Raw genomic sequence first — 15,925 nt, forward strand, 5'->3', positions numbered from 1 at the left:
AGCATTCTGGAAACGAGGTCTTGCATGTGGCAGTGCGGGCCTGAACTGATTAGACCAACAACATTACCAGTCTGATCTCATCAGATGGCAAACACTTATGCCGGCGGGGGGGCAGTGGGTATGCAGGACATAGTGCCAGCTCCAAATGGAATTCTTATCTCAGCATCTCTCTTCACCATCAGAGTTGCTGCAGAAGATGCAACGTGCCCTATCTCTAACTTCATTAAGCATGTCCATTACATCACTCTGAGGTTGGATTAGATCAGAACAGGGAGCGGACTTAATCAGAGTTCATTGGGCTAACATCGTCACATGGGCGACTCTCTTGTCTGTGTCACTTCTCATGCTTTTTCACTTGATTTGTATGATTAGTGACATGTTGGAACATTTGATGTATCAAATTTTAGGAAAATGTGTCATTCTATATTTTAACTTTTTGTTTTCTATATTAACGCAAGACGATTTGTACTGACACGGATCACAAGATGTGATGCAAGATGCACCGAAAAGGGAAAACCCTTTGGGAGATAACACAGACATTACGGGGTCCTTGTGGGAGATGAATGAACTGTGAGTTGACATTGTAAACCACCACACCCTTAACCAGCTGAGCTAATCATCGTTGTTGTGGCAGGGGATTTGTGTACAAGAGCAGGGGGTTGGGTTAAAGGTCACAGTAACGGATTAGGTGTCCGAGACAGTCGGGGTTTCAGTAAGCAGTAAGTGCGGGAGTGGAGTGACACCGCACATGTATATGCATGCGCCTGTGTGTGTGTTTGTGGACAATCCTCGAAGGAGGCTCATCCAGCATCCAGAGGGAAGCCAGGATGGAGCCCTGTGGTACCCCAGGGGCCCCAAAGCCATCTGCTGCCCCAAGGCTAATACCCCAGCAGACGTTTCAGCCTCCCCTGGATCAGCCCCGGATGGGCAGGAGGGAGGGTATTGTGTTGGGCGGGGTGGAGGAGTTAGAGGATTCTTTTACCCCGGCAGGGTGCATCGGGCTTGCGGTAGGACTGACCTAGGGGTGTGGCTCTATGGGTGGTACGGATTTTCAGCAGAAGGTGGATTAGGCGAGGCGGTGAACTGCAACTGGGCACAGAGAGCTGAGGGCATCTGGAGTGTGAAGGAGACCAACTCATCGGAAAAGACACAAGATTTCATTCACACTATTTCAGTAATATCATATTTGCTGTGGTCTTTATGGGGTAAATAAATGTCAGACTGATGATCTAATTGCTCAGAAAGCTAAGTGTATTCGTTTTATCAATCGGGTAAAAGACAATAATTAAGTTAGAGTCAGAAATTTGGAGGCATTATGGTAGACCACTATGTAATGAATTAATCATGGAAGTATCATTACTGTGTGCTGTGGGATATGATAAAAGGAGTAAAATTACCAATGCATATCCCTGATCGTTTCTCATATATGGCACATTTGATTTTTTTACTCCAACTGTAACATAAGCCTCCTGTGGAGGTCAGAGGGGGTGAGATAGACACGCATGTATCTACCTCTATCTGTCATGGAGAGTAACAAGAGACAGCCTATGGGACGAACGAACAAAGAGGCCATTTCTTAAAAGAGCAACAGGGAAAAGACGAAAAAAGAGATTTACGGCTGTCAAATTAGTCCAAAAACATGTACTCATTCTAACTTACGACTGGTGGACGCTGCAGTTGTAGAAGACAAAGTCGACACTGGCAAACTTCTTGCCCGTCTCCTTGGACTTAAGGTAAAGTTTCACCACCCGTTTGTCACCTGCATGTCACACAGAGAAACAACAAGATTAAGAGTTGCGCTGCTCTCTCTGAAGGTTTAGAGAAAAGTCAAACACATAACCAAACAGTTACAGTTATACCTAAAAACCGAACAAACGTGGCTATAAATTAACACAATTTGTTGATACAGTGTGACACTTCCGAATTCCACTTTTGTGCCCTTAACAGATAACACATACACAAAGACATACTGCAGCTTAGCAACACACTACTCATGTCACACCCGCAGTAGGGTGGCATTAAAAATAGCAGCACAAATCAGTGTTTGGATGCCAAGGCTGATGAGAACTCATAATGGGGCATAATGGGCTCAGTTGAAGAACCACTGTGATGTTGCTTTGAGGAAACTTAGTGCGCACTATGTGACATGCTTTCAGTGCTTTGAATGTGGATATAAAACAAGTTTTTTTTTAATATCTTTGTGGTGTGACAGAATTGGACATAAAACAGGTGCATAATCTCTGGGAAAAAAAAAAAAGAAAAGATGTAGATATTTTTAAACATAACGCTAAACCACACTGAAGTTACCGCTTTGAAAAGAAGTTAAGCACAAAACCAGTCTTTTAGATAAATAAAATGAAAGTGACATCACTGCACAATGGTTGATAATGGGACTATAAAAACAGTTCTATTTTCAGTAGATGGAGCTGGACTTGTGTTTGGGCCTCTCAAAGCGAGTGGGTGGCCGTTATTGATAGTGACAAGGAATTCTGAATATAGACACACAAAGCAAATCAACTGGTAACATTAAAATTCTGCTGTAAAGTTGCAGTGTACTACAAGATCCCTTAGAAGGAGACGCAGCTGCTCATGGTGGTGAATATACAGTACACAATGGCAAAGATGGAAGAGAAAATTACACAAAAAGATGGGGAAAAAAAGGATGAAATGATTAAAAAGGCAAAATAAAACCACAAAGATGTCATCATAAAGAGTTTCTGCCTACAGTCTTCAAATGTGTTGCTTAAACTTGTCATAACCCTCCCCTCCCATCTCAGTGCTACCGCCCAATGACCTCACTGCATGACTTCATCACCCATTACCCTTCCTACCCTGACCTTTGTTCCGAGTGATTGGGGCGATGTCCCGCGCAGAAGGAGACAGGCAAAAGATGTGTCCACCCTGGATCCGTCCCTCTGTCTCCACATAGTCCTCAAAGGAGCAGTTGACCCCCACTGAGAGATCGGGCACATTGCGCGCTTGGAGGACGAGCTATGGTGTGGGAGGGGGAGAGGGGGTGAAAGAAAGCGAGAGAATCAGTATCCAATGCTTGATCAATGGAAGGACACGGTGTACATGGATTGTTATAAGATATGACATGAGGGTTAATGGGTGTTGGGAGAGAAGGGGAGCGAAACATGGGTCTGTGTGTGTGTGTGTGCCAGTAACAGGAATAAAAAGGTGAGTGCATGTGCGTATGCATGTGCGCATCAGTCACCGGAGCAGCCATTTCGAGCAAGGTTAATGTGTACATGTTAATGTGCAGAATGAAAGTGAGGCCACCTGTAATCAGTCAAACCTACAGTATATGATTACACCGAGGAGCCGCTGATGGAATGAGACCTCGAAAAGCTCCGAGTGAGAATGTTGATTACGAGGCCATGGAAAGCAGATTTCTAATTAACTTTGCTGTAAATATCAAAAAATTTTTTTGGGTGTAAGATTTTGTGAATTTTCCTAGACAATGCATTACATAAGACTGCGCTTACATTCCAGTGGAAACTGGGAGCACTGCACACCAGCTACAGAGATGCCAACTGTATCTTGATTTGCTGATTTCCTTGCTCATATCTCTGTAATGGTATTTTTCAGTGTTGCACCAGTAATGATGTTGGGACTAATTCAGTCATTAAGAACTAAGATTTCCTCTGATCAACAGAAACTGTATTTTGTATTTTAGCTTTGTGAAGACGAGGAAGGCAAATATTTGGTAATAAATATTCCATTTCTATCGTATTTTACTCAGAAAAGTAAGTACTCAACAGATGCTGTATCAGTACAACTGATGATTAAAACTCATTTGTATGGCAAAAAGGCTGGGCAGTGAAGCGAGCAGCAAACTTCACAGCGCTCTTAACTATGACATCCCCATTAAATAAACCAGCAACTTATCTGCTGAAAAATACCCCTGCTTCATCCAACCGGCCTAAACTATTTTGAGACGACACTAACCTTAGCTTGACATTTTGGGAAATGCCACCCTGTCTCTGTCAAATAACAGTAACTAAATCTGTCTACCGGCACCTCTAAAACTCACTGATTATTATGTTATGTTATGCTTGCTCGTTTAGTCTGAAAACAACAACATGACATTTTAACAGCGGGTTATGTGCCAGGCCATTTCTTGGCTGCGACCAGCAACTTCCTCACTTCGCCAAGTAAGAGCAGGACACACAAGCTTTACTCTATGGAATTTTTTTTTTTTTTTTTTTTTACAAATCAAGACAAATTTAATCTTCAGTAGGGTTCAGTAGGCAGATTTTATTACCGGCTATGAGTTTTGCCCTATTTACAGTCTTTCTGCTAAAGTAAGATATCTGTGACCGCTGAAAAATAAGGACATACCTGGACTTCAGACATCGTGACAGAAATATTTCTTGGCTGAACAGTTAGCTCCACACACTGTCTCTGGTCAGAGGCAAACCTCTGGGGCTCTCCGGCCCGCTCGCAACGGTCCTTACGGGAACATCTAGGAAATAGGAAGACAAGAAGATGAGAAAGAGGACAGAGGAAAATGAAGATAGATGGAAATTTATAGAATTAATAGGAAGAAAGGTAAGAAGAGCGTAACAGAAAATGAGTACGACAAGAGATGAGAGGAGGAAAGAGGCAACAGAGGACACAAGAAACTGTTAAACTAATATGACAATCATATTAAGATGATAAACAAGCATAGCCATCACAGTCACACAGAAATGGGAGCAATAATAAAAGACAAATAGGCTAATAGCTTCCCCCAGCCATTACTGTAGGCCTTTAGATCATTACCTTATTGGGCCTGACATTTGTGCAAGAACTGCCAGGCTACAAGACCAGCCAGCTCCCCACATCTTTCCAGTTTACAGGCCCACCCAATTCAAACTTCTCAGGAGATATACAGGCGATCGTTAAAGTTCCCCTGAACAGTAAAAATGATGCAATTTCCTACCAGCTGCATATCAAAGGGGTCAGCAATTTCACCCGCGCTTATTAAAAGCCAACTGATCGTGCTAAAAATCAGCATTCAGCCCTGGATCGTAGTGGTTTTACTATAAGCAATTCATAATGCATTAGCTATCACTTTCACCTTCGCGCTAACAACATCTGGTCCCAGTGGTGAGAAGAAAGTGCTGATGCAGCGTACTGCAAGTCCTTAACAATAATAGGGAGGCAGGAAAAAAAAATGCTAACTGCTTCCTTCATACAGCAGTGCCCCCATTCCCTCATTTAGTTAGCCTTCACTCACATTCAGGAAGAAAAAGCTGTCGCCAAACACTCACCTGAGAGTCCCTGACATACACACACACACACACACACACACACTGTAAGGCATTAGCAAAAAAAAATACAAACTTGTGCACCTTTTCTCATTAGGAACCTTTTTCCCTTCTACTGCTCCTCTGGGGTGTGTGACTGTGTATTCGTGTAAATGAAGTGTTTTCTCTGTGTTTGTGTGTGCGTGTGTGTGTCCATTCCCCCCATTTCAATTCCATGCACCCAAATTGGGGGGGGGGGGGGGGGGGGGGGGGGGGGGGGGGGGTTATCACTGAATAAGTCTGATCATGATTGTGTGTATGATTTCAAATATGTGTAGTGTGCCTCCTGAAATGTGGAAACACAGGTGGCGTGTGCGCATGTATGAGCGTGCGCCTTGAGGAGAGACAGTTTGGTGATTTGTACTGTTGTACTGTAAGTTTAATTAATGCACTAAGAGATGGCATCACGCCAAAAGCTTGAGGCGTTCCAAATGTGGTTTAACATCCTGTCACCTCTCAATAACATGTAAGTGTTCTCACACTCTACACTGTGTGTACACAAACCCTCCAGTCAAAGAGAAAGAACGGCGAGATTACAGATAGACAGTGTTAAAATGTATCACTGCACCCTTATGACGGATAAGCTTAATTTTCTGACTGCGAATCTCTCTATTACATATCTAACCTTAAACTGTAATCTTACTGCAAACAAGACTTAATCCAAAAAGCAAAGACTAACAATGTAAGTGACTAATTCTAAAATCTGTTGCTGTGAAAGTGTGCAGGTGTACAATACTGTGCTCAAACACACAAAACAGGCGAAGTAGCACTGAGAAAAACAGTTTTATTAATGTAAGCTGTCGAGTTCTGTTGCACAAGTTAGATTTCCTCTTGAATGATTAATTAGAGGACTAATTTATAGTTGTTAGATGCATTTTATTAAAGCCAAAACACGCTGATAATAACAAATCTAGAAAATAGTTGTGCCAACACAAGTTGGTTGTCAAAAGCCTACTAAGTACAACATGTAACTATTCAGGTGGCTGTTACCACTCCCGACATGATGTGCTGAACTAAAACACCTAAACACTGCTTTCACCATTCTCTACAATGTAATGCAATAGGCTAAATATGAAGGGCACCAAGGTGAAGTATGTTAATGTGTGCATGAGTGTGTGTAGCACTTACATATTGTGGAGAACACACCATCCACAGTGAGGGTCTCTGGAGCCCAAACACTCCCCGCAAGTGGTGTACTGCTCACAGCTCTCTACTGGAACTCTCACCACCTACAGAGAGAGAGCGCAAGAAGAGAAGAGAGAAAAGAGATAGCGAGCAGGGAGGCAATTAGTGTCTTCACAATCGAACTCGTAAAATGAAGAGTATATTCAGCCGGATGGAGGTAAGAATTTGACAGCTTATCAGACTCTTTCTATTTAAAAAATGCAATCAGCAAACAGTTAGTGTGAGTTTGTGTCAGTGTGTGTTCCTGAGAGAGAGAGAGACTAAGTGCTAGTCAGTGAGAAGTGTGTACGTGTTGGTCTTTGTGCATGTATGTGCTGTGGTGAGCCATTCCAGCAGTGGGTGACGGCCTCCAGTCAAGCATGTACAGGAGAGGCCTTGCAATGCATGATGGGACACCTAAAAGGTGAACACGGCAACAGCGCTGTGATTGACAGGTGACCTCAAAAACCAACAGGAGGCAGAGGACCAGAAGGACAGACCCACCAGTGTGTGTGCGTGCGTGTGTGTGTGTGTGTGCGTGCGTGTGCACACGTATGACAGAAGGAATTCAAGCATCTGTACAAATCTGTGCAACAAAACCTTAGTGCATCAATGTGACACTACCCGGTGTGTGTGTGTGACTGCACAAGCGTGATGATAGGCTGCAGATGTTGTCCACGAAACCAGATCAAGTGTGCAAGTTTAGCCCCCCGCTTCAGTTAAAGGTGACGACAGATGGTTCACGACACGGCCCCAGCGAACATGAAAGAATGTGTGTGTATTTCAAGATTTTCACAACAGGCTGAGCGTGTTCAAAAGTGTGACAGACAGATTGAAAGCTTATGCCCGAGAATGTTAGTGGGCAACAAAGCAGGCACATGTGTTTGTATGTCTTGCAAGTGTCAGCGCCACATCCAACTTTTCTTCACCAGCGGGCCCCAAGATGATGATTTGCTAGATGCCTGTTTCATGATGTGCATGTATGTTTTGTGTGTTCGTGTGTGTGTGTGTGTATCATGTTGCCACTGCAGGCTAGTTTTAAATCATGCAGCATAGAGTGGGCCAGCTGATCACTAAGTAAAAGCATTTAACAATCTTTCCCCTGGGTAACACTTTCACATCACACAGACAGATTTAACCATGAGAACCTCATTCAAGTGGTATGTAGGGGGGACTGAAGTGGTGTCTTTTTTATGTGGTACAGATAGGTGGGGGAGGCGGGAAAGCAGAGCGATAAGAGAAAAGAAAAACATGGAAGAGAAAAAGCAGAGGCCCGAGGCTGAAGATAAAGGTGGTTAGCAGCAGAACGGGAAACAGGTGGACAAAGGAATACAGGACCGAAATATTAAACTGGGGCCGGGATTCCTCGGCAAGTTCTAAGTACACCAAAGATATGAGGTAGATGCGACATGATGGAACTAATGTATGCTCCGAATGCCTTGTGGCAAACTGGCTTTGGGCCTTTGTGAAGACTCACAGGACAATCAAAAACACTTGACACTATATGCTATTACACTTCTTTCTTTTCCCTGTTTCCTGAGTGCATATTTCTTGAGTGCATATCCATTTTCTTTTCACTCTATGGTCCTTGTCCTTATATCACTGTTTGTAACCATCATCTCATTTATTACTTCTATATGCAGAAACAAGCAGTTAGTCCCCACTCTGTAGTCAATGTAGACCTCAATATAGTAGCTTTCTTGCTGACTTTCTGTCCTCAAAAAAAAAGACAGATGAAATGATGCAAACAAGCAATGGTGGAGGACTGTAAGGGAAACGAGAACAGCGGTCATCTACTGGAAGTGCTGGCTGCATGGATGAATAGAGGAAAAGAGAAGTGTAATGGAAGACACACGGTGCAAATTGGCAAGGACATTTTGCTGACTAGATGGGATATGGTGGCAGATGCCTGCTATGTGTCACTGTCAAAATGAGTGTGAGCCTAGGTTTCATCTGAAAGGAAAGTTTAAAGAAGGATGGAACGGGGGGGCCGGGTCTTTTGGTGTCTTTGATAATAAAAGAGAGACAGAGGGGGAAAGGCATGTGAATGAATTAAGAGATGATGGATAGACAGATGGGGAAAAAAGCAGCTGGAGCTGAGGATATGTGATTGGACACCTTACAGGATGTCTTTATACCTCAAAAAAAAAAAAAATTGAAAGGAAAGAATATGTTCCACATATCATCACATATACCAACCAATTCCCCCTTCATTCACCGTAATTCACTGTGACTGCGATTAAGGACAATGGTCCACATAAATCATACTAACACTGTGGGTCCTTGGTTAGCTAGCATAATCTTATCATGGCCCTGTGTAATGATAGGTATGACCTATTGTTCACAACTATTCCTGCAGCAGTAGTGGTGATGACACCGTGGGCCCTGCTGAGTGGTGGTGACACAAAGCTTATGAAAGGAAATTAGTGTGGAAATAAAATGTTTTCCAGGAGCTGGGAACGCATGTGTATGACTACATGTAGATACAATAAAAAAAAAAAAAATCTGTTTCTCTCTGTCTTAGGAGTACAGACACACACACACGCTCACACACAGATACACACACACTTATCCTCACTGTCTCCCTCTTCCTGTCTCTCTCGATGGCTCTTTTAATGAAAGGCAATTCCAGACAGCGCGCCACATTACTCCTTTAAATGACCTTATAAACCAAGCCCGCCATCTCCTCTCTCTTGACTTCTCCTTATTTACAATAGCATCCACTGCTGTAACTCAATTCTCCTTTTCTTGCTCCTGCTTCCTCTGTTGTCAACCTTCTACCCTGACCATATCACAATGCCATGACATCTCCTTTCAGCTATAAACTTTCCACCTTTCCCCTTCAATCTGTTTTTACAGAGCGCTATCACCTGCCTTTAAGCGTCCAGCTAACAGGCTTTGTGACGGTCACCCCCAAAACCCAGAGGAACTATAAAGCTTTCAGCGCAGCTTTTCATTGGTTGTAAACTGTAAAGACATAAAAGGATCGGCCTTGTTGCGGCTTCTTTTTTTTTTTTTTTAAACATTCAAACACAGGGAGAGGCTAGAGAAGAAGAGAGGAGGAGGAGGGGGTGTAGCTGTCTGCAAGAAAAGAGACTGGGTTATAGTGTCTGGGGGCCAAGAGGAAGAAATCACTGCTTGATTTCAGTTATTTTTAGATATCTGCTTGAGACTCTGCATCACAAATTGGCAATACCCGTGCCTCGCTATACAACTACCACCAAACCTCTCGTGCTTAACACTTAACTTAAAATGGCTGCAATGCTGTAATTCAGGAAGGGGGAAAGAAAACAGCAAGATGAGTACGGTCATCACCTCGTCATCATTCCTCTGTGGCCTCTTTTCCGTAAACTGACATTAATCACACCTGCATTCTTTCAATAACCGTCAATCAACTTGCACTTTCTCTTGGTTTAATCCGTGGAGGCAGTGAATAGCCCTGTGCAACAGAGAAATCAATACCTATCCACATAGCCGCTAAACGCTCCGGGAGGACGCACAAATAGAAACAAAGACAGACACAACTATTTGTTAGGATAAAACTTCACTAAATGTGTTGTGGTTGATGTTGTCATCTTCTGCTTTGGCAACAGTGAATCATATCAACAATACTGAAATGGGGGTGCTAAACACCTCTTACAACAGTCAGTATATCCATATAAGTGAGTCAGTATTCCACACTTGCTGGATGTGTGTGTGTGTGTGTGTGTGTGTGTGTGTGTGTGTGTGTGTGTACATGGGGCGGGGGGCAGGAGTCGTATCAAAGGCTGGGTTAGCATGTGTGCATTGACTGGATTGTAAGGGGCTTACAAGATCAATGGCAAGCAAGGCTAGGGTTGATGTGTTGACTGATTGGAGATAAGAAGGAAAGCAAACAACACTGGCACAGTATGGCGCTGACAAGGGAGAGGAGATGCTGTAGATGGCTAAAAAAAAAAAAAGATGCTAAAGTGGTTGATGCAAAAAGTGAGAGGCAGCAATCAGTGTGTCCCATCGAAAACGTATCTGCTGTCACACTGAGTTTGTTGACAGATGTCCAAACACTAAATGACTGTTACAATTCAGAGATGTTATGATACAAATAGCCAAGGTCATAAACTGGCCCTGCAGACATGTTTAAGCCTTTATGTATGACAAGAAAGCTGTAATCTTTCTCTCAAAACTCAATCCCCACAGTACTTGTACACCTGGCACCCCTTCATACCTCCCTCTCTGTGTTTTATGTCTTTTATATTTTGCTTTGTTTGCCGTTTCTTGTTTCTGAACAGTTCTACTTCTCTTTTGCCCTCATCCTCTGTCTTTGTTTTTTCTCTTTGGAAACACTGTTTTGAACTCTTCATCTATATCCTGGTGAAAACAAGAAGCACTTCTAACTATATATTTATTTGTCATTTGCATTCTAGGTCACTTAAGATGACAGCTAAAGTCCCAGCTATCCTATAAGACATTAATTCAGAAGTAAGTGCAACAGTAAATGAACAGTGTGAAGAGTCTACATCAACAAAACAAAAGTGAGAAAAAGAAAAACTTTGAAAAATAAAGATATGGAAACCAATCTGTCTTCACCAACACCCTCATCACATGGACTTTCCCATTAACTCTTCTAACAGGAGCTATTCTCAGCAATAGGTCAATATACTCTCAATCTTTGTGTCGCTATTTGTCCACTACACTCTGTCCCTTTAGTGAGAAAGAGCCTGACATAAAGAGAGAGGAGACAGAAGAACGAGGTGGGATGAGGGAGCAGAGTGGGGGGGGGAAGACAAAGCATGAGACAGAGATTGAAAAACTGTAGAAAACAAAGAGTTGGAACAAAGAGACTGTAGAGGGAGAAAAAGAGGTAAATGTGACCGGCTAAGGTAGACAGGCCTAGGGGTCTTCTATTAAGTGAGGATAGGAGAGGCCGTCTGCCTGGTAAATGACTCTGTCACTTTAGTAAATGGACTTGGTGAGGAGTGAGGAGCCACACAGCTGGCATTTCCATTAGCACTGCCAAGCAACCCACCACCATATACACAGAGAGGGAAGCAGAGAGGAAAGAGAGGGGAAAACAAAGGGGGGGGGGGGGGGGGGGGGGGGGGGGGGGGGCAATGGGGGGGGCAAATGCTGCTTTTCTTTTATTTGCGCTCACAGGAGGCTGCATGTGTGGAAGTCCATGCACTGGGAAGGTGTATGAGCAGATAGTGTTTTGTGGAGAGAGGGGCACTGAACTGATGGGAATAAACAAAATCCGTCTGATTGGCTTTGCCTTGATATGCAACCTTTCATTCGTAATTAGTCTGTGCTGAATATCAAAATAACTAAATGTGCAAACTGAGAACTGAGAAGAGACATGTGGTCAGTAATTTAGCTAATTATGCCTGATGCCATATTTCTATAAGCATTACTGTAAGCTTATAGTTACATGAGATACAGACATACTGAAAATACCATGTGTGGTTTAGGTGAGAGTATGCAGGGGGCAGGATGCATGATGCCCACCCACTAATGGTTAATACACAAGAGCACTGCCATTCGCACATCAGCTGAATCCAACTTTGCACTAGCAAGCTGGCAAGTTAAAGACCAGTTGATGCCGAATCCAACTGTGCTGGACATTCGCGTTCGCACGTGCACGTTAGGTATGCTGAGTAATATCTAGAGGAGTTCAGGTCTGCAGCGCATGTGCACCAGCATGCAACTCAAGTGAGAAACAAATCGCAACTGCAGAACGTAGAGTCGTCTACTGAAACACTGCACAACAGTATGTAGAAGCCAAGCAGTATTCCTCAAGGCAAGTGCAGTGATCTTCATGTTTCCGATTTGGCTTTCAAACATTTTTCTGAGATTTTTTTTCCTTTTTTCCTTTAAAAGACATGTTTGCCAAAAATGCAAATGAGTTGAAGTGAAATAAAACAATCAGTACTTACAGCCCCAGTTATTGTGCGCAAATGTCTTTCTAGTTCCATTTATCAGTGTCATGTTCTTTTCCTTTTGTAATTTATGACGACAGACCCAGGAAGAAAACGTGCTATTCTGCCTTTCCACACAGCTTTCCCCCCCATTTGATACTTTCTAACCGGGTCCTGACGAGGCCTGCTGTGCGTGAATCTGAAAAGAAATTTGACTCAAATTCAAAACAATTCCCTGTGCTGTCATGCATGAGCGACGTTCATTGTTCTACTCAGTGTGACTTCTGGTTTAAGGCATGAAACTGTGTAGTATAGTGTGCCACTAGGAGCAGCGCCATTGGCTATGCCAGCTGTTGATTGGCCTCGTTCCAATCAGTCGGGGCCATATCCTTACAACCCAATCACTGTGAAGCAACAGGAGAACCGACCGTACGGCCGATTGATAGTGATTGAGAAGGAACGGGGGGAGGGGGAGAAACCATTAACCTCCCTATCCATCTCACCCTCTTTTCTAACCATATCAGTCGCTCTATCACACCATCCTTTGGGAAAAGATGGCAAAGTATAACAGAGAAAGATGAGAGAAAGACACAGCTATCTAGTGGCAGCTAGACTTCCATTAGGGCTGATAGCATCATACACAAGTGTCTGAGCACACTTTTCTGATGAGGCGCACACACATTCAAGAATATTGTACAGAAAGGAAGAAAAAGAAAAACACACACGCAACAGAGAATGATCCGATATGAACAAGGGCAGTGAGAGGAAAGGCGGGAAACACAATTAAGAGAAAAAGCGAAAGAGATAAGCGAGGTTAGAGACACTGAAACCGTCCTCTGAGTGATGGCGCCATCTTCGTCAATCTTGTCTCATGTCTCTGAAAGATTTAGTAATATTTCTTTCAGGTTTTTTTTTCTCCTTCATGAAGTCACAAAAGAGGGAACTAGAGGTGCAACAGACAATTTAAAGTAAATCACCGTTCACTGTCCTCTCTGCTCTACAGGAGACCTATTAATAAGGAGGAACTGCTATGATTTTTCCTTCATTTATATATGTCATTCTTTTCTTCATTTATCCACCACTATATATATATATATATATATATATATATATATATATATATATATATATATATATATGACCAGTGTTCCAGGGAATAAGATCAGTGTATGTATAATTTTTTTAAATCCCACTCTCGACACTATAACATCTATAACATGTCTTGTTATAAAATGGCATACTCGACTATGGAAACTTATTATGAATATGTAAAAATACCCAGATGATACGTCCATAAATATGGATAACCACATACAATACAATGTATTGTGTTGTTAAGTGTACACTGTAGGTGCTCCAGCCTGAGTAGAGAAAGGTGCAGTATTGGTTTGCACTCTTGTAATTGAGTGCCACATATCTACATGGCCAATTCCCCTCCATCCTAGTCACTGTTCTCCTTTCTCTGCCTCAATGCACCAGGTCTATTAACATTTACATAACAATGACCACCTCCATGCTTAAATTCTGTGTGTATGCACGGCTGGACAAATTGACTAGCGACTGTGTATATGTGTTTAAGTGTGTAGTATAGGACACGAGTGCTCGGGGATCAACATTAAAGCTTTTACAAGCTGATTTTTCAAGCCAGCGAAAGAGAAATTAATTTGCCCCACCGTACAGGTCATAAAAAACAAAACAAGACCATGTCTCTGTGTTATGTGCCACTCATTACTCGGCTTTTTAGTTAAATGAGAAAATGTTTCATTCCGAATATCAATGTGAAACCAAGCCGAGTTGGTTGGCAAACAAAACTAAAGAAGAAATAAGTAGCACTAAAAACTTGAGAAAAACAGCCCTCCTCCCCTCCTCTGCTCATTTGCTGCATGCTACACTTACTCTATGGATGATAAAACAAAGTGTCAGCCAACAATGGCTAATGTTTAAACACCACATTATGTGCTTGTTAACTTCAGGAGTTCCTCAGTCAGCCAGAGTTTGATAAATTGTGGAAAATTAATCTTGGAGCCATTTAGAACAACTGATTAGCTGTATGTAGATCACTTAAATGTCAGCTTTGATTGATACAACGAGCTGCTTATTATGTATGTTGATGTCAGTTTGTGCTAATGTGTTTGCTAACGAGATTGGCAGCAAACCAGTAATATATGAATGTAAACAGATCAGCACACACACACACGCACGCACGCACGCACGCACGCACGCACGCACGCACGCACACAACACACACACACACACACACACACACACACACACACACACACACACAAAGGATTGATGTCTGACAAAACTCTGTGGGTAAGATGTTACTTGATGAGGCCTTGCTGAGAGCTAACACACAATACGGACCATTGTTTGCTATTGTACGGACTCAAACTAACAGCTTGTGAATGTCACAAGAACTTTGTGTATGTGAGCAAATCCATGTGAAGGACTGCAGATCCCTTGGAGGGATGTGAGTCTCTGTGAAATGTGGAGGGGGAAATCTCTGTCAAATGCTGAATGGAGAGTCAGACAATGGTGTTAGCCCACACACAAAAATATATGCCGATCAGCCAAAACATTAAGACCACTGATTAGCTTGTTTGTTCTACTGGGAAAGCCTGGGTGCTGGCATTCGTGCATATGTTACTTTGACACGTAACACCCACCTAAACAGACCCAGCACAATTCTCCACGGCATCAGTGCTCCCCAAATGCATCTCCCAAGGCAGGGACAATGTTCACCATCACACACAATGTGCACCTAAACCACTGACCTGGCTTCAAAAACGCCACACATCTGAATCTGACGAAGTCTGTACCAGAATAAGACCAGTCTGTGGAAGCCTCACCCCCACAATCCACAGTACCCAAAGGATCAACATCCCAGAGGACGCACTGCACATACCCCAACGATTCAATGAAATTGCTCATCACTGTATGTTTAGAAATTACACTCCCCTCCAAAAGTACTGGAACAGTGAGGCCAATCTCTTTATTTTGCTGTGGACTGAAAAAAATCAATATGAGACAAAAGATCAACATCTCAGCTTTCATTTCCAGGTATTTAAATCTGGATCTGAAACACATTTCAGAAAAGTGCAGTCTGAAGCCACCCATTTTTCTTGGGTGCAAAAGTATTAGAACAGATGAACTTAAAATGGATAAAAATGAATAAGACTTCATATTTAGATGCAAATCCTTCTAGCAGGTAAAATGCTCTACAGCGTTTAAGTCTGGAGATTGACTAGGCCGGTCTAAAATCTTGCACTTCCTGCCCCTGATGAACTCCTTTGTAGTTTTGGCAGTGTGCTTTGGGTCATTATCTTGCTGCATGATGAAGGACAGTTTGGTTGCATTTCTCTTTAAATTGACAGACAAAAAAACTGTAGACTATTGAGTTCATTGTACTGCATGTACTCGTGCATGACATCATCAATGAAGATTAATGAGCCCGTCCCAGAAGAAGCCATGACATTACCTGCACTGTGTTTCACAGATGAGCTCGTATGTTTGGGATCATGAGCAGATCCTTTCTTTCTCCAAGGTTTAGCCTTTCCATCATCTTTGTCTCTT

General features: G+C 42.7%; 1 protein-coding gene across 1 annotated transcript in view; it reads right to left on the bottom strand.

The window, feature by feature from the left end:
* The window catches only part of plxna1b (plexin A1b), a 188,250-nt gene that overhangs the window by 76,078 nt on the left and 96,247 nt on the right, over positions 1-15,925 (bottom strand). The window contains exons 5-8 of the mRNA XM_030728514.1: positions 6,423-6,523; positions 4,345-4,468; positions 2,838-2,991; positions 1,660-1,759 (exon numbers count right to left, since the gene is read on the bottom strand). Coding sequence (XP_030584374.1) covers positions 1,660-1,759; positions 2,838-2,991; positions 4,345-4,468; positions 6,423-6,523 — 479 coding nt within the window. The remainder of the gene's footprint in view (positions 1-1,659; positions 1,760-2,837; positions 2,992-4,344; positions 4,469-6,422; positions 6,524-15,925) is intronic.

This window comes from Archocentrus centrarchus, chromosome 5, assembly GCF_007364275.1.
Source record: "Archocentrus centrarchus isolate MPI-CPG fArcCen1 chromosome 5, fArcCen1, whole genome shotgun sequence".
Taxonomy (NCBI): domain Eukaryota; kingdom Metazoa; phylum Chordata; class Actinopteri; order Cichliformes; family Cichlidae; genus Archocentrus; species Archocentrus centrarchus.